This window comes from Pongo pygmaeus, chromosome 4 (assembly GCF_028885625.2).
Source record: "Pongo pygmaeus isolate AG05252 chromosome 4, NHGRI_mPonPyg2-v2.0_pri, whole genome shotgun sequence".
Lineage (NCBI taxonomy): Eukaryota > Metazoa > Chordata > Mammalia > Primates > Hominidae > Pongo > Pongo pygmaeus.
In genome coordinates, this window is record NC_072377.2 from 113,503,161 (window position 1) to 113,522,445 (window position 19,285).

At 36.7% G+C, this 19,285-nt stretch overlaps 1 protein-coding gene across 5 annotated transcripts in view; it reads right to left on the reverse strand.

Annotated features, from left to right (window-relative positions):
* Nucleotides 1-1,267: 1,267 nt before the first annotated feature.
* Nucleotides 1,268-19,285, reverse strand: part of PJA2 (praja ring finger ubiquitin ligase 2) — a 71,072-nt gene continuing 53,054 nt past the window's right edge. For all 5 annotated transcript variants that reach the window (XM_063665122.1, XM_054489934.2, XM_054489932.2 and 2 more), the window contains 4 exons: nt 17,958-18,069; nt 8,550-8,664; nt 8,035-8,156; nt 1,268-3,920 (listed from right to left, as the gene is read on the reverse strand). In XM_063665122.1, the coding sequence (XP_063521192.1) occupies nt 3,795-3,920; nt 8,035-8,156; nt 8,550-8,664; nt 17,958-18,069 (475 nt within the window). In that variant the 3' untranslated portion in view covers nt 1,268-3,794. The remainder of the gene's footprint in view (nt 3,921-8,034; nt 8,157-8,549; nt 8,665-17,957; nt 18,070-19,285) is intronic.

Genomic DNA, 19,285 nt, shown 5'->3' on the forward strand with positions numbered 1-19,285 from the left:
AAGACGAAAAACCTGAATTCACAAGAACCTTCACAAATCACATTCAGTAAGGATGAATGCTGTCCTTCAATTAGGTTAATAAGAGATTGTTTAAGTAAAGATTAGGCGGGGACTTGGCTTACCAGCAATACCTTTGAAGCTCAGCAAGAGACAGCAAACAGTATGACAGCCTGGCTAATAATGATGGTGGTAATAATAACATATACCAACCATAACAGCCACAGGAGAATCACTCTGAAGTTGGCAACAGTGCTCCTGAACCCTACCCTAGTTCGACCACAGAACTGTGTTTAATTCTGAGCAACATACTTTAAGAGAAGGAGTGAAAGAGCCAACTCTAGGCTGGTCTGGAATAGATACCATGTAAGATTTCAGAAAGTGTGAAGCCTGAAGAATGATATGAAGAGGTGACCACACAGGAGAAATAGGACTTTGTATCTAATTTCACGTGTGCTGTTTATAGAGAAATTTGGTGACAATCTTCCAACAATGAAATTCATCCCTTGCTGGGGTGCTGAATGGCTCCATCCGGCAGTGGCTGAATGAAAATGATGAAATTATAAAAACATCAACAGCAGAGGTATACCACTGATGTTTCCAGCTCTGAGACTATTTTTCTAGTACATATTTAATCTATTAGAGGAGAATCAGAATTCTAAACTTTCTAAGCATCTAAACAAAATGATTAGTTTTTATCTAACTTTGTAAATTTTTTTGAGACAGGGTCTCACTATGTTGCCCAGGCTGCTCTTAAACTCCTGGGCTCAACCAATCCTCCTGCCTCAAGCCTCCCGAATAGCTGGGATTATAGGTGTACACCACCATGCCTGGCTAGTCTTTGTCTAATTGAATGGCATAATTTATCAGCACCCAATTGACCCTTCTGAAATGACTGAGTTCTCTGAACTGTTTGGGAACCACGAGGAATCTTGCTAAACAGTTAGATTTAATAATATTTCCATGCCTGATTTGGAGAAAACCACTGACGTGAGGTATGCTCCCTTCCTTATTAAGGGTTTCTGCAGTCCGGAGTCAGTGTGGAAATCTGGTTCTGCTGAAACGGGATAGCTAAGGATGTCAGGGAGGAGAGGGCAAGGACTCAGAGACCCTCCAGCAGTAGGAAGTCCATCAAATACTTCTGTCTGGCGCTTTCTTAGATTATAGTTCAAGGACTTTTAACATCACATGCTCAGTAGTGTTATCTGTCATTAACTCTAAATCCTTCAGGGATTACATTATAGAAGTGATACAATTACACAATGAAATATTAGAAATGACCACTGAGTATATCCTGTTTATTGTTTATGATTTACACAGAAAATGATGGGCTGGGGTTATAGAACAATAAACCAACCATTACATTTAGACCTGGGCTTTTGAAAAACTTGCATTCCATTTTAACAATTCGTATGTATCTAACAAATACATAAATCCAGATCACAAATAATCTTAAGAGTTAGAGATAAACAATTAAGAAACACAAAAGAATACCACATAGATCTACCTTTAAATATCAGCATTCATACTATAAGAAATAAGAAAATGTTAAAAAAATAAAATTAGGTTAAATCACAACATAAAATAGAGAAATAAGATAAATGCTATTTTATTAATATTCATACTTATTTCTAATTTACCTTCATATAGTCTTAGCTTTTTCAAAAGGATCCAAGATATGACCAAATAATATTTTAGTATCTGAACTTGCCAGCATTAGCTTATACCAGAGCTTGTTACCATGAAAATCCTAAAACCTCAATTTTCTTTTTCCTTTTTAAAATTTTAAGCCAACTCTTATTCAACTTTTCTCCTTCACAGCAGCTGTTTATAGATAGTAGGGAGCCAAGAATGAAGGACAGTAACAGATGGAAAGCAAAAAGTACAACAGCTATCTTAAGTTCAGCTCTCAATATTGCTGGTTGAGTTTGGAACCAAAACCTCTTAACAACTGGCAGATAATAGCTAAATCTTAACAGACAAAGAAGAAATATTTTCTTTGGGACAGCTGCTATCTAGAAGAAAACCAAGGTCCCTTAATATAGTCTAAATATAATGTGTGGCTTATTATAGAGAAATCTTTAGCAACGTAAGTTTAACCAGTAAGTGTCACAACTGATCAACAGTACTTAAAAGGAAACAAACAAAAATCACACTAGCCACAAATTTCCACCATATACACATGAAATTAATTTTAATCTGTTTTGACTCCTTGACACTAACTGATCATTAATGAAATATGATATGGAAAGATCACAGAGTAGAAAACAAGCAAAGATTAGTTTATACAACAGTGACTATATACATCAGAGGGAAAACATGCTAGCTAATGCAACATTAAGGCCTGAATGTAAGCATTTCCAAAGTCACAGAAGCCCCAAAGAACTCCTAAATTACAAATTCATCACATTACATGCATGCAATGTTCACTTTTGTTTTACCCATAAAAGGATACACAGTATTTTGCTGTAAATACCAGACACATTTACAATATATGCAAAAATTAGAATGCAAGTGTTATGTTTCTTATATTTAAGCCTCATATGTGCCAACAGTGAAAAGTCATTTATTTTTAAGAATGAAAAAAGGAGACGGGATATAAATACTCAGAGAAATTACACAAATAAGATGTAACTCTGCATTTGGGAAGCCATATAAATATTCCTTTTATGTGCCCAAACTAAATTATCAATGTACCAATTAGATGGACGTACACTCACTATGTGCTTTACTATTTTACTTGCTCAAATGTTCTAACAGTCATCATTCTCTAGTGTTAACATCAAATTACATTTGTAAGTGAACTATTATGTCCATGTTTGCACATACTCGTCTACTGTGTGTGATCACCTGGAGACACTGTGCATCTTAGTTTGGGGTTATATAATTAGAAAGATGACCCTGTGCAAGTTTTCAGACCTTCCAAAATACTGTAGAAGCAAAATTACCTTAAACTAACTATATCCAATATTAAACAACTGCGCCATGAGTGTTCTGGGCCTTCAAGTATAATTTTAACCAAGGAGAAACAGGTTGGGTAAGAGGTTAGAAAGAGTTTCATAAGGCCATCTAATTCAGCTCATTGTACCAAGCCCTGAGCATACTAGATTCTTTGTATGCTTTACTAACCTTACGTTAAGCACATCCACTGGTTTCCTTAAGGATTTTACTACATAACTTTATTTCAGGGGGAGTTATGTCTACGATTTAAAACTTCTGTGATGTTCTGGCCAAAATTTTAGCCTTCATTTGGCATTCTGAAAAGTCCTAATTTTAAACAAAAATGGACTTTCTGAAAAATTTCTCAGCATATGAACCAAGAGGTTATGATATAGCAAAACCAAAGGGACTAGTGAAAAAGCATACTTTAGAATTTGTTTCATTTCCAATGAAACCAAATTTTACTACTGTTGTGAACACAGTCTTTACATCTGATGCAAACAGGACAGCTTAATTATAATCACTTAGTGGCAGTATTACAGACAAAGCCAATAACATATGCCACACAGATGATTATTTATTTTGGAGAGAGTCAACTGATAAGCTTGGCTTTACAATTAATACAAACATATTCAACTAAAGAAAATGGATGCACTGTCTCAACATTCAGCTTGAAAATGCTTAATACTTTCTGCAAACCTAAATTTAGTTTAGAAAGGTTAATATTCTTTCTAAACTATGGCATATACTATATATAGCATTTTTAAATATATTTATATATAATTATTTGCACATGAGATTTAGAAGGAATTTGCAGATTTACTTCAATACACTGATCTCATTTCAACTGTCAAGGTTTAGGGCGCTTCTGCAATACTGTCATTTGAAGGTGGGGCATCAGGATCAGGCTCAGAGGAAGGAGCTGCAGATGCTTCAATAACCGCAGGTGGGAAATGACGGCGGCACACAGGGCATGTTCCCGACTGGAGAAAAAAAAAATGTTAAGAGCCACCAGAATCATCTTAACTGCCACACAAGTAACTTAATAAAGAAAAAACAGTATCATAATAAGAATCTTAACAACAAAAAACAAACGTCAAATCCACACAATGCAGAAAGACATAATTTTAATACCTTTTCCTCTGTGGCCAATCAGACTCTAGTTTCTTTGAGAGTAAACGATGCCTCTTATTCAGGTTCATATCTTTAAGGTCATTCATCCTCCTTCATTTAGTGAGTTTGAATTAAGAGCTGCTAAACTCAGCAGTGATGCAATGGCAGAGGGTGAGCAAAGAATCACGGCACATGTCCACACGGAGGTCAGAGTTTAGCTCAACAATAATCTGAATTATCATTATTTAGTCTATTATGCATTTATTAGAGAAACCACAGACCTACTTTAATTCACACCAAATCATTTATGATTTATCATTTATGATTTGGTGTGAATTAAAGAAGGTCTACGATGAATTAACATAGGTCTATGGCAAATTAAAGCCTCATTTTAGGGTAGCACAGATATGTCAAAGCAGATGGACTTCAGACTTTCTTTCTAAGCCATGACATTTCTTTCCAAAAAGAGATGAGTGTTAGGTGCCTTCTAAATGACAAAACAATCAACCACAGACCTTGGAGAGAAGGTGGAAGAGGAAAGCAGTTATACTAGGAGCACAACATTCTAGGACCAATGGACGATTATAGAGCTACATTATCTGATAACAGATTATCCCCTTGCAAATCTGGTCTTTTTCCCAAAGAGAACTCCCTGCTGGAAGGGAGGCTGAAGAGATCATGCTGTTGAAGGCAACAAAGAACTGTATCTTGGGAACATTCTCCCCAGAAAAAAAGCAGGAAAGGCTTCACACTAAGGTATTTCCTGACAGGAGAAAGACTGAAGAGACTGTTACCTTGTGTTATAGCAAAGTCTCAAGTATAATTCAAGGCTGTACAACATATATTACGTTTACCGTTTAAGAATCCATTTCAGGCCAGGCGCGGTGGCTCATGCCTGTAATCCCAGCACTTTGGGAGGCCAAGGTGGGCGGACTGCCTGAGCTCAGGAGTTCGCAACCAGCCTGGGCAACATGGTGAAACCCCGTCTCTACTAAAATACAAAAAATTAGCTGAGCGTGCCAGCGTGCGCCTGTAGTCCCAGCTACTCGGGAGGCTGAGGCAGGAGAATTGCTTGAACCCGGGAGGCAGAGGTTGTAGTGAGCCGAGACAGCGCCATTGTACTCCAGCCTGGGCGACAGAGTGAGACTCCGTCTCAAAAAAAAAAAAAAAAAAAAAAAAAAAAAAATTCATTTCAGCAAACATTTATTGTGTACTTGCCATACAGATTGGGCCCCAACAGTAATATTTTAGAGTCAAATAGGTGAGTGTGGTCTTGGTGAACTACATACTAGCTATTTAAACTTAGACAAGTAACAATCATTAGAAAACAGGAATAAAGATACCAATAAGTCCTAAAGTACTGTGAGGATTAAAGGAGACATCATGAATCATTAAAGAGGAATCATCTAACAGTGACTGACATACAGGAGGCACACAAAACACTGCTTCTTAAGTCTCTGAAGCTATCGTGGGAGTTTAAAAACAGCATCTATTAAGGACAGAAAAGGTGGAATTTAAACTGCACCTACCTATATCATCTAATCTTACAGATGGTATAGGGAAAAATTATGCCAGACTTCAGGAGCAAATGCATAGAAACATGAGCAAGTGTACAGAAAAGTAAATCTGAAGAAACAGGTTGGGGTCTAAATCACAGAAGGCCTTGAATGTCAAGATTAAAACTTCAGATTATTCCACAGGGGACTGGAGGTCCCTCTCTTTCTTTTATGAGAAGGGAAGTACATTATCAGAACTACATTTCAGAAAATGCCTTTAATGATGGCATGATAGATAATGAAGATTTGGAAGAGTGAGGGGATAGGAAGGGGGGAAGATGATGAGAAATTAGTTAATGGGTATAATGTATGTTATCCAGGTGATGGGATATCCTAAAAGCCCTGACTTGACCACTACATAACCTATGCATGTAACAAAGTTGCATGTGTACCCCACAGATTTATGCAAATAAAAAAGAAATGAAAAGAAAGTACCTCTAAAGGAAGTAAGGAAATAAAGTAGGTCACTACAATAGTAGTTAAGACAACAAGGGTTGAAGGTCTAATGTATAGGAGTAGAAATGAAATGAGGGAATGGACCTCACAGACTCAGCCATGCTCAAAAATCTTAAGAGTTGGTGGCTCTGCATTTTCTGGTTCCCCAATAATTTTAATAACACCTACTTCCACTACTACCACCATCATGTACAGACAGTGAAAAAGTCATTTTCTACTGAATTCTAACTTTCATTAGTAATAAGTTTACCATTACTTTTCCTATACTATATGTTTACTATGTGCTAAACACTGTATTAAATTCATCACGGATTACCTACTTTAACTCTTATAAAAACACTAGAGGTTGGTATATTGTACAGCACAGCCATCTAGGCTGTATTAACAAAATGCCAGATAAACAGGTTAAGAAAAATCACCTAAAATATTATTTTCCAAATTACGTTCTGGGAGAAGGGAGAGAGCAAGGAAAGCAGTATTTTAAAACTAATTCAGAATCCAGCATTATACCTCAATCCAGAATACCAGGAAGTCTCATGAGACCTGAGACACACATGATCTCTATGCAGGCAATACTCCTCAAATAGTACACATTAGCACGTGCTGTTTACTAAAGACTGCTAGCTGGTCTTTGTAACTTGCAACGTAAGTTTGTATTTGTGATTTTGTTGTTAATAAAATAAAAACATCTCTAATTTCTAATAATAGCTTTCATCTGATATGATTTGTAAAATATTTACTGGGCACTTACTACCTGACAGGCACTATGGGTTATCTCATACAGAGATATTTTATAAAAGAACAGTGAACATTTCTAAACTGGATTTCAGAGATTTTAAGTGGAGTTTTGAGAAGAACGAAGTGGCAAATAGAAACAGAGGAACAGCAAAGAAAGGAAAAGGAAAGAGAGGGAAGGAAAGAAAGGAATGGGAAAAGAGAAGGAGGAAAAAAGCACTGGTTATAGGGAAGAAAGGGAGTTCTATTCCTAAGTAGATAATTTGGGAAAGTGACTTGGGAATTCCTAGTGAGCTGGATGGTAAATATCCTTTATGCAAAAATAGAGTTCACAGAGAAGACTGAAATAAAACACTTCCTTTATTTAAATAATTCAAATATGCTTAAGACTTATTGGGTAAATATTTGAAGACAATATACAAAAACTGGAATAGGAGCTACCTGGTAGGTTATTAAATATCTCTCATATACATGTCAGAAACACCAACCTGTATTAGCAGAATAGCTGTATATTGTTATAGTACTTTGAGTAGTGCCAAAGGCTTCTCTGCTTTAGATACTTTTGAAAACACCAAATTTCAGGGTTATGATTAAAATTCTAATCAGCTTTATTCTAAAATGATTTTTCAGATATTTAATCACTTCCTAAAATGATTAAAAACATGTTATTATTGTCTATATTGTTTTTAGACAATGTTAGTAAAATAAAATATTTCCATATTATCCCTGATCTGTAATCATTAAATGCAACCAGTTTTTAACAATGAATTAAAAAGTACTACAAATTTGTGGCTAAATAAAACAGGTTTAAAAGATACTATTATTGGCTGGGTGTGGTGGCTCATGCCTGAAATCCCAGCACTTTGGGAGGCTGAGGCAGGCGGATCACCTGAGGTCAGGAGTTCGAGACCAGCCTGACCAACATGGCGAAACTCTGTCTCTACTAAAAATACAAAAAATTAGCTGGGCTTGGTGGTGGGTGCCTGTAATCCCAGCTACTTGGGAGGCTGAGGCAGGAGAATCGCTTGAACCCTGGAGGCAGAGGTTGCCGTGAGCCAAGATCGAGCCACTGCACTCCAGCCTAGGTGACAAGAGCGAAACTCTGTCTCACAAAAAAAAAACAACAAAAAAAAACCACGAAAACAAAAAACAAAAAGACACTATTATTATTCAGTTGCAGAAGACACTATTAAGGTATTAATTTTTAAATGTTTAAATTAATTATTCTATCACTCACCTTTTGTAGCCAAATTGAGACACAAGGTTTGTGAAAGAAATGGTGACAGGGCAACTCTGTTGCTATATCATCCTTAATATACTCACTGCAACAGATTGGACAGCATTGTTCCTGACCAATAGCTGAAAACAACAAATAATTTAGATCAATCACATGTAGTTCAATTTCAATAAAACTGAAAAGCAACATATTATACTCATAGAAGATACCTCTGAAAGACGAAAGAGCCAGTCTTTGACCAGTTAATTGGCAGGCATTTCTGTCTAATACTTGGCAATTTGGAATCTAATAAATACCGCTTTGTAAAAAAGCTGACAGAGGAACATTTGTCTCAGCCTATCACTTGAAAATTAAAAACATTCTTGTACTAGGGGAAAGTTTGTAAGCATCTAGTTTCTATAAAAAAAATCTAGTGAAAGTTTCTAATAATCAAATATTTAATTATCTAGGTATATTGATAATTTACTTAAATGTACAACGTGTTCTTCAACATTTGAGATCAACTTTGCCCTTACCAGTGTGATCTTCAAGAACAAGGGTCTCTGGAAGACCATCAATGCTTTCCTTACTGGCTGGTGGATTGGCCACCTCAACATCCACTGCAAGAGACTCTAAATGTGCCAGAGCAGTCTGAAAAACAAAAGGTACGGTTCTTTGTTAGAAATACTTTAAAACAGTAACAGAAAACTATTTTTTAGCGTATCTCCAAAATTATATCACCATTATTCTCTTTTTGTTAGTTTCTTTTGCTTTAGTGCTTTGCTCCTTTTGCCTCTTCAGAAGGAACTACCACCATCACCAACAAACCAAAACATTAAATATACACGCAGAGCCCAACTTTCTACATATGAAATAAAAATATACCTTGTCTCGGCCGGGCGCGATGGCTCATGCCTGTAATCCCAGCACTTTGGGAGGCCGAGGCGGGGTGGGTCACTTGAGGTCAGGAGTTCAAGACCAGCCTGACCAACATGGTGAAATCCCGTCTCTAGTAAAAAAAAAAAAAAAAAAAAAAAAAAAAAACAAAATTAGCAGGATGTGGTGGCACATGCCTGTAATCCCAGCTACTTGGGAGGTTGAAGCAAGAGAATTGCTTGAACCCAGGAGGTAGAGGTTGTAATGAGCCAAGATCATGCCATTGCACTCCAGCCTGAGCAACAAGAACGAAACTCCATCTCAAAAAAAAAAAAAAAAAAAGCAGGTTGTGGTAGTGTGTGCCTATAATCCCAGCTACTGGGGAGACTGAGGCAGGAGAATCGCTTGATCCTGGGAGGCAGAGGTTGCAGTGAGCTGAGATCACCATGTACTCCAGACTGGGTGACAGAGCGAGACTCTGTCTCCAAAAAAAAAAAAAAAAAAAAAAAAACTACCTTGTCTCAATAATCATCTACTTTTCTGTATTTGAAGGACTGGTTACTTTTTCCAACTACCGGTTCCTATGTGAGATCAATAACATGAAAGAAAGTAATAAACATTCTGGAAAGGTTCACTTCATGAAAGATAAAATGTGGCTGAGGCTACTAGAAGCTCCAAGTATGGAAGCAAATAATGCACTCCTGAATGGCTACATCTACTACTGGCATGGATTTGGCACACCCACATTACCAGCTCACAAGTATTACTAGGTTATCTGGGTTGTGAATTTCACTTACAGGTTCAAATATCTGTGTCAAATTACCATTCTAAGAAGGATGGAAAGAACATCAGATCATGTGATCATCTGGGATGCGTCATCCTCATCCTTTCTGGCTCTAATTAGACTAGAATGGCAGTTGAGACTTTGTCTTTTTGTCTGCAACCTGTACAATTATTTGCTCTTGGTGCACATGCTGCTTCCCCTGCCTGGTGCTTTCTGTCCATCCTTTAAGTCCTATCACTCCCTCAGGGACTGCATAAGTCCTGTCTCTTCCATGAAGCCTACGTCAGTGGTCCTAGACTGCACTAGTATCCTTCTGAACTGCTACTGTATTCAAAGAATTGGTATTACATAGTTTAATTATTACTTGTTAGTATTATATCCTAATTACAGCATCATAAGATCATGGAGCTATGAAAGACCTTGGCTTCTTTTTAGGGATGAAAAACTTGAAGGAAATTTGACAACTATCAAAATTGGGCCTCCCCTCCTGGTTGGAGTGCAGAATATTGCAGCTGCTACAGAAAACAGCCCAGCAATTCCTCAAAATTAAAAACAGAATTATCACATAATCCAGCAATTCTAGTTCTGGGTATATACCCAAAAAGAACTGAAAGCAGGGACTAAACCAAGTATCTATACACCCATGTTCACTGCAGCATTATTCACAAGAGCCAAAAGGTGGAAGCAAATCAACTGTTCATTGATGGATGGATGAATATGCAAAATGTGATGTACACATACAGTGAAATATTACTCCACCTTGAAAAGGAAGGAAATTCTAACACACGCCACAACATGGATGAACCTTGAAGACATTATGCTAAATGAAATAAGCCAGTCACAGAAGGATAAGTACTGTATGATTCTTATATGAGATACCTAAAGTAGTCAAATTCATTGAGACAGAAAACAGAATGGTGGTTGCCAGGGGCTGGAGAGACGGGAAAATGGGGAGTTACTGTTTACAGCAATGTGAATACACTTAATTACACTGAACTGTACACTTTAAAAAACTGTAGCAATAATAAATTTTATGTTATGTTTATTTTACCATAATAAAAAAAATGAACAAGCCGGGTTTCCCATATAGAAGAAGAATTCTGCCTGATAGCTTAGCTAACACTCTATTCTTTTGGATGGCAAACATAATATTTATACATGCCTAAGGTCCCTACCATAGATATTCCCAAAAAGAATTTGAGATGACTTATAATAGGGATTACAACTTGCCTTGGGCCAAGCCCAAAGCAAAATCAGGACTAAAAAAGGAAAAAGCAAAAGGGTTCACCAAGAGTTAATAAACACAGTTAATATTATTGAACACCAAATTTGACTCTGGATATGCAGAGAAACACTGCAAAAAGAAAGAAACATTGTTCCAGTAGTTGAATTATTGCTTCTCAGCTCCAAATACACCTTTCATTTCTGCCCTTTGAAAACAGATTTGGGCCTTTTAAATATTTTTTCCTTTTGTTAGCTGACATGATTTTAAGTTTTGTCAGTAGAAGGCGCTGGAGAGACACAAGGAAAGGACTTTGCTTCATGGTTCCCTTGGGCTTGCCCCTGCAGTGTGCCAGGCTTCCCTGTGCACAGATGGCTTCTCCACCATCAGGCTCCTCCAGTGTGGGCGGCTTCTCCAGTGCCTGGCTCTTGAAGCACATGCTGCTTATCCAGTAACTGGTAATTGCAGGACAAGGTTGCCAGCAGCTTCTCCTTGTACTCATCTTAGGTGGTCCTTGCAGCAGAGTACCTAGGGGCTTGGTCACATCACTGTGAAGTTTCTCTTGCCCCAGAGGGCAGATTTTTGCCAAGTTCCAGAAGGCAAATTTCCAGCAAGTTCTGCCAGCACAGTACCATAAATACTCCTCCATAAGCCATGGCTGTGTCCTTCCCAATAAGGTCTGGCTCTCAGCTTAGAGGGAAGGGAAGTAGAGTGCTCTATCTCAGCCCTAAAGCTGTTCCTTAAATCTGCTAATCCTATATTCTTTAGAGTTTGCTTTACTTCCTACTAGCCAATCCCTTGGTATTCTAAACTTCTGTTGTAGTTAATATTTACAGTAAATTTTCCCTGTTCAAATTACTGTATTTCTCACTCTTGGAACTGAACTCAGACTGGTATAGAATTCATATTAAGAGTGGTCCCAGGACACATAACTGCAAGAAAAGGATTTGGGCGTTGGTTTGGTTACACCTGTTGAGCTTGAGCTCAGTGCTGAGCTCCTTGCCAATGAGAATGGGATGCTATTAATCCATAGTCTGTAGTGGCATCACAATTAATCAAGGTATCACTGTGGTTGAGTGACGAAGGTCCAACTGAAGCATGTGTCTTGACAGCCCAGATAGCTGCTATACTTGACCTTACGGCAACAATGATCTAACAGTAAAAATCGTGATGTGAGATGGATTATTAAGAGTGCCCTTGTGCACTTACAGAAAAAAATTACAAACTCAGGTCTCTTAAACCTCACAATAGGGTATGAGAGCCAGAAAGCATCCACGACAGCCCTAAAAGATGCTCTTGCTCCTAAAAATCAAACACAAAAGGTAATTGTGTGGATTGCTAAATGAAAATTAGAGTTGACTTCTTAGTCTCATCAAATTTCTCAAAAGTTTTACCATTGATTGGTTAAGGAATAAGATTCTGAAACCTGGAATGACATCTGATTGAACTCTGAGGAAACTGATAATTTTGAATCCCCAAGTCACTCTGAGCCTCCTGTTACCAGTGGAAATAGTGTGCCCTCCACAGACTAGGCTTCCTCTGCCTGAAAACCCTGTGATAATCTCACCTGGAGTGTGAATCTCTTACTGCTTTCATGCCCAACAGTAAAGTTACCAGAAAACTACAGCAGACAAAAAAAGAAAGAACAACTGAAGATATAAACAATGTAGGTCTGGGTTACTCTACCAAGTAAAGAATCCTAACCAGCTGAGTGAGCTTCTGGCTGAGGGCAGAGAAAATATGACTGGATCATGGAAGAAGGAAGTTATAGCTATCATTCACAGTCTCATGAGCAAATACAGAACAAGGATCAGTAATTTTGCATATTTTATGTGCTTGTTTTATGTATGTGCTTATTTGTATATGTTAACAGTTTACTTTTCCTCTTTCCCATTTCTATTTCAATATGCCAGTTGTTGGAAGTTAAATTTGCAATTTAGTCTTTATATAAGAGAATATTCAGTGTTACTATGAATGTGTGGAGTAATGCATAACTAGTGATAGATACAATGACTCTTGGAACTAGCCATCTGCTCATTCTGGGGAATGGGTGAAACTTCATTTGTAGTAATAGCTGTATTTTGTTGGGTGGAAATACAATTCTATTGATGGATGGAAATTTAAATGTGCATTGAAAGGTATATATGGAAGCCAAGTTATCAAAGTGCTGGAATGTTCCATTTGTGGAATTATTGCTCCACAAATCCAAATTCACTATTGTGTCAGCTCTGTGAAAATCTGGGCCATTTAAATACTTTCTCTCCTAACAGCTGGCATGATGCTAAGCTTTGTTCACAGAGGATGTTGAAGAACATTGCTGGAGGAAAGGGCCTTCCTTCTGTCCCAGTGTGCTTGTTTGACAGAGCACACTGGGACTAGAGTGATGCTCGTGGCTTTCTCTAGCACTAGACTCCTACAGTGCACACAGCTTCTCTAGCAGTCAGTTCCTGTAATGCACTTAGTAGGTGGCAGCCTCCCCCAGCATCCATGTTGGACAGTTCTGCAGCACAGCGCTTCCAGTTAGACACCTTCCTATGAATAGCTTTCCTCAGCACCCTAAGAGAGCTGACTTCCAGCAAGTTTCACCAGCACATACCAAAGTGACTTCTCTCTCATATAGCAAGCCACAGCTGTGCCATTTCCATCAAGGTGACCTCAGCCCTGAGACGGACTAGGGACTCTTCCTTGGGTTGTCCTAGCTTTGCCTGACAGGTGGTGGCTGCTCCTTATATGCGCTTTTGTCATATTCTTTGTAATTATCTTTATTTCCTCCTAGCCAATCCCTTGTTACTCTACTTCTTTGTTCTAGTTTAGAATGCTTTATATTGAACTTTCCCATTGCAAGATAGGAAATGGAAGGTAAGATCCTGTTATCAGTCCCTTTCCTTCTCACATAGCTATAATGATGAATCTCCTCCAATTCCCCATATGTACTACTCAAGGTAGAACCTGCTTGCAAGAACTCATTTGTGCTACACATAAACAAAGGATGTTATTTATAGTAACTTTCATTTGGGGAGGTTATTCCAGGCTAATTATGCTTTGATATATGTTTGTCCCAATGGGTTCATTATCTCTTTCTAATGATTATCTGCACATTTGCAGTGCTAATAACACCTGAAATTTCATATATGTAAAAATAACTTATTGCCTTGGTACTGTCATATATTTAAGATGATCCAGGATCACTTATAAGCAACACAGCAAAATATAGCATTTTAACCCACTGGTATGAAAACCTATAAAAATAAAAAAAAAACAACTATCTATACCTTTAGGCAGTACAATGTATTTACATAGTTAGTCCAAGAGGCAGAAAGACAACTAGCCTAAATCACCCAATCTAGAATACATGTAGGTTTAAAGTAGCATAATCCTTTATCAGCACAAAATTTTGTTCTAAAGAATAAAATACAATTCAGTTTTTAAAGAATGAAGATAGTAATACCGATTCTGAATGATCACCACTGAATCCAATTTGTTCACTGATTACACCAGTTAGTTGACTACTGATTTGAATAAACCTATATGAATATACCATTTACTGAGAGCTTCCCAATACAACCAGGTATTTTGCTAAAGGCTTTAACACAATCTCACAATAAACCCATCAGGTAGATTTTATTGTTCCCATTTTGTATATGAGGAAGCTAAAGCTTAGAGAGGTTAAGTGAATTGTCCAAGGTCACACAGCCTAACTCTTTAACACAAAAGCCCACCTTCTTAACCTCCACATTACAGCCTTCCTAGTGCCTACACCTGGGTGTATACAGGTGCTATTGTGAGTATGTAAAGACTTTACAAGAGGCCCATGGGTATGGACAGTCTTAAGATAATCAGTTTCGATAAGCTTTCATAGGTAAAATCTTTCTTCAAACTGATCCACGTAAGAATGCACCTGCAGTATATCATGCTGGTTCTCTGTTCTAACATTCTGTTTATACTTGCCCTTCTTCCACTTTATAAATAAAAGCATACTTCTTACCCATTCAGAGGGACAATCTGAAGTACTGAGGTAGAACTGAACTCTAATGACTAAGTAACAAATCTTTTGGGTGGCTTCCAATCCTTTGCTTTAAAAAAAAAAAAAAAAACGGAAGGAATCTAAAGAATATCTAGACAAGTTGATGTGATTCTGGGCAAATATCTAAAAAGAATTCAGTGACAATGCCATAATAAACTCCTTCCATTCCTATTAATTTATTTAGGTGAATAACGTTTTTCAACCTTACATTCATAAGATGAAAATCAGAAGTAAATTTATGCTGAAATATGTCTCATTCCGGTAATAAATAAAATTCACTCATAACTGGGAAAGGAAAATGCCTCCATCTCATTAGATTCACTTCCTACAAAATACTTATCAAAATTCATATTTTTGATTATTTGGATACTATTAATTGTAACTCAATTTAACCACTTCTTATATTAAAAATTTTAAACATTTTTCTAGCAAAGAAGTATGATAAAGTAACTAATACTACCTAGATTTATGCTGAAAAATTTTAGATGTCAACATAAACATGCAAGGGGATTTTTTCAAAATCCATTTTGAAAAGCAGAAAAGTTTCAAAAAGTTAAAGACGTTTAAGGTTTTACCCTCTCCTCACTCAAATTAGAGACACAGATAGAAGAAGACAAATACATATTGCCAGTATTTTCACCAAAAGCCACTACCTGAAAAGAATGACCAATCTAGTATTGGAAAAATAACAGAAATGAAAGCATCTACTTCCAAAAAGTTACAGGGCTGCTTGAGAAACAAACAAACAAAAACAAGCAGTTTGTTTTGTTTTTGTTTCATTTAAAGAGTGTTAGTGTTAAATATAAAAGAAATAATCATAAATTATTTTTGTTTCATTTTAAAAAATGATTAAATAAATGCATACTGAACACAGAAAAACAGATTTCTGGAGAGTGACAGGAAGACAACTGTATTGATTTTCTAGGAGTGAAACATCTCAATCAAATTCAAATAAATTAAATCAGAGCACTAAAATGTGAAGAAGCTGATAAGCTTTAGAGGAGAGAGATGCTTAAAGCCATTACCAGAGGCAGAAGTATAGACTGGTAGGAATAATGCCACTGAGTTCACTATTGGTAGAAGCCAACAATGTTTGAGACTGCAAGCTCTTGCTTGCCTTTTGTCTTAGTTCACTGCTAGTGCCTTTACCTAGCAAGACCTCTCAAGACCAGTCTCTCTGGCTCTTCTTTCAAGATACCAAATGTCACATTCCCCACTAGTAATAAATACTAAAACATTTTATTCTCACCACTTCTTTTTAAAGTTATCTCCATATTGTAGGAAATCATAAACCACTAGCATAAAATGAAAGACTAAATGTTGTGAAATCAGACCCTAGAACAGATCCCCCTCAAAGAGTTATTTAGTACAAGGAAATGAGTGATCCTTAATCTTTATATATTTCTGATGCAAGTTACCATGCTATACCATTATTTCTTATGTGTCAGAATTTGCCAAGGCAGGTTAAATAATTTGGCAAAAATCCTAAGTGTATCCTATCTCATGATGTTCTGACTTTTTTCGTAGTATAGAGTATTTCTGCTATGGTTACTTTGAGAAAAACATTCACCATAAAGCGTAATTGAAAGCAATCTCCATGGACAGTTACATATGTACAAAAAGTGATGACAAAGCAGAGCTAGCATAAATGTACGTGAACATGTATATGCATGCATGTGTGTGCACAGATGGACAGATATCTAATATCTATAGATATCTATATCAGATATCTGTATCTAATATCTGTCGATATTAGATATATTAGATATGTTATATATCTAATATATAATATACAATATATTAGAGATAATTTAAAGACAAATTTAATAGATATATCTAATATATATTATACATTAGAGAGAGGTAATACATTAGATATATAAATATATTATTAAATATATCAATATTAGATAGGTACCTGCTATCTAATTTGTCAATCTAAACTAGACTTTCTGGCTGGGCACGGTGACTCATGTCTGTAATTCCAGTGCCATGGGAGGCCAAAGTGGGAGGACTGCTTCAGGGCAGGAGTTTGAGACCAGCCTGGGTAACATAATGAGACCCTATCTCTACCAAAAAACCCCACAAAAAACCCAAACCAGGTCTGATGGCCCATATCTGTAGTCCCCGCTACCTGGGACAGGCTAAGGTGGGCTGATCGCTTGAGCCCAGGAGTTCAGGGCTGTAGTAAGCTATGATTGCACCACTGCACTCCAGCTTGGGCGACAGAGTGAGATCTCGTCTCAAAAATAAATAAATACATAAACTGGACTTTCTAATCTCAGAAAATTTAAAGACAAAATATATTATAATGCTCCTAAAAGTTCTTGCCAATTTTTCGTTCTCTCACCTGTGGCTCATTCACCAGTCATTTCTGTACCTATATTTTGGAAATCACTTTGGAAATAGTGATTTAAAAAGACTTCTTTTAATGAAATCCATTGGTACAGTAGTAGTTTCCAAACATGAAAATACTTGGGCTTTGAACTTAGGCGAATACATTTAAGAACAGGTTTTTCTGTTCTAGTTAAATAATGAAAAGAAGGCAAGAGAAACTTAGGCAGTAAATATGCCCCATTTATTAAAGTGTGTATATGTTTGTCGGGATAAGGAGGAGCAAATTTCCTAACTGCATTAGGCAGCCGGATAGTATTTAGAAGCCATGAGAAAAAAAGAAAGATTTGTAATATATCCTTAGCTTCGACTACATTTCACAAATATACCTGTGCATGTGTATATAAGATATTCACTCTCATACTTGTATAATTCAATAGAGAAAAAAGTATATTTTCTAAATGTAGGCAAAACATTTTCCATTCTGCAGTAAAAACTGAGAAATACTGAAATTTAAGGCAAACTAGCAGGACATCAAGTATAATTTGTATGCACATACTGGTGACAATTATTATTCAATAACTGTTACCAAACTGATGGGAAAAAGATTCACCTTTTCTTAAGAGTAGTCTAAAAATCCCTTTAAACCTTTATCATTTTGTATCCCATCAACTTATATATGGACATCAGAGTTATGAACATACCTCCATAGCCTGGGCTAAGCGTTCTTCTAGTGCCATGTAGGTAAGGAACTGAGGATCCACATATGAAATAGCTTCAGCAACTCCCAGTCCATCTGCAAAGCCATCAAATAGGCTGAAAAAAATAAAAAATAAGAAACAGAAAAAACTCACCACTATGATTTGGGAAATCTTATGCTGAGGACATAATTATATTAGCATAGTGACAAGCCAATAAACATGCTGTGAACAGAAGACCTTAAAATATTTTAATACCAACTTGTAGGGTTAGAGGCAGGAGGGACCCAACAGAAAAGTGAGGTGCTAAAGATGAGTAGTTAAGATACCACTACCTCATTCAACAGGCTGCCAAACTCAATGCACAGTTTGTAGAAAAATTCTCTTTTGTGTTTCTAGCTCTAATTCTAGAGACTGCTTAAAGGTACAGGTTGAGCATCCCAAATCTGAAAATCTGAAATCCAAAACGTGCCAATGAGTATTTCCTTTGTACGTCATACTGGCACTAAAAAGTTTCAGATTTTGAGCCATTTTAGATTTTGAATTTTCAAATTTGGAATGCTCAACTGGAAGTATATGTAAATATTCCAAAATCTAGGAAAAGAATCCCAAATCCCAAACACTTCTGGTACCAAACATTTCAGGTGAGGGATATAGTACATTTCCCCATCCGATTATTTCCCGCATTTCTCCTTCTGTTTTTCAGTTTCCAATCTGCATGTAGGTGAGAATATGATAAAGAAAATAACTATATTTATTTTAATTCTATCATTACTCACGGCCTCTTTTTTCTTTTCTCATTTTGTAATGCTTAATAACTCTGGATTTTAAAATATTTTATTATTTCAAGCCTTTCTCATTAATCTATCTTCTCCTCTTCTAAGATTAGGCCACCTCCATTATTATACAGCTTGAAAAATATCTAGCTCCTAACTGCTCATTTTTAATTATAATTTTCTCTAAAAAACCATTAAGCTCCTAGAAGAAAAACATGTCTCATTTTGGTCCTGCTCTCCTTCCTCCACCCCTGAACATATCGAGATTCCTCCTTTTCCTCTAGTCTTGGAAATACTAAGTATTTCAAAATTTGAAAACTGTAAGTATGTCCTTGGTCCTCTTCTCTCTAATCTTGCTCCCTTGGAAATTATTAATATATTCAAGCCCATTTTCTTCAATTATCCTCTCTGCAGGTAATTCCTAAATCTCTACCTAATTCTTAAACTTCCCCTGAAGCTCTTGACCTACATTTCTGTTGTCTGGGGGCACCTTGAGTAGATGTACTCCTACCACCTCTTAAGTCCAAGAGATCCAATACTAAGCTTATTTTGTCTAAA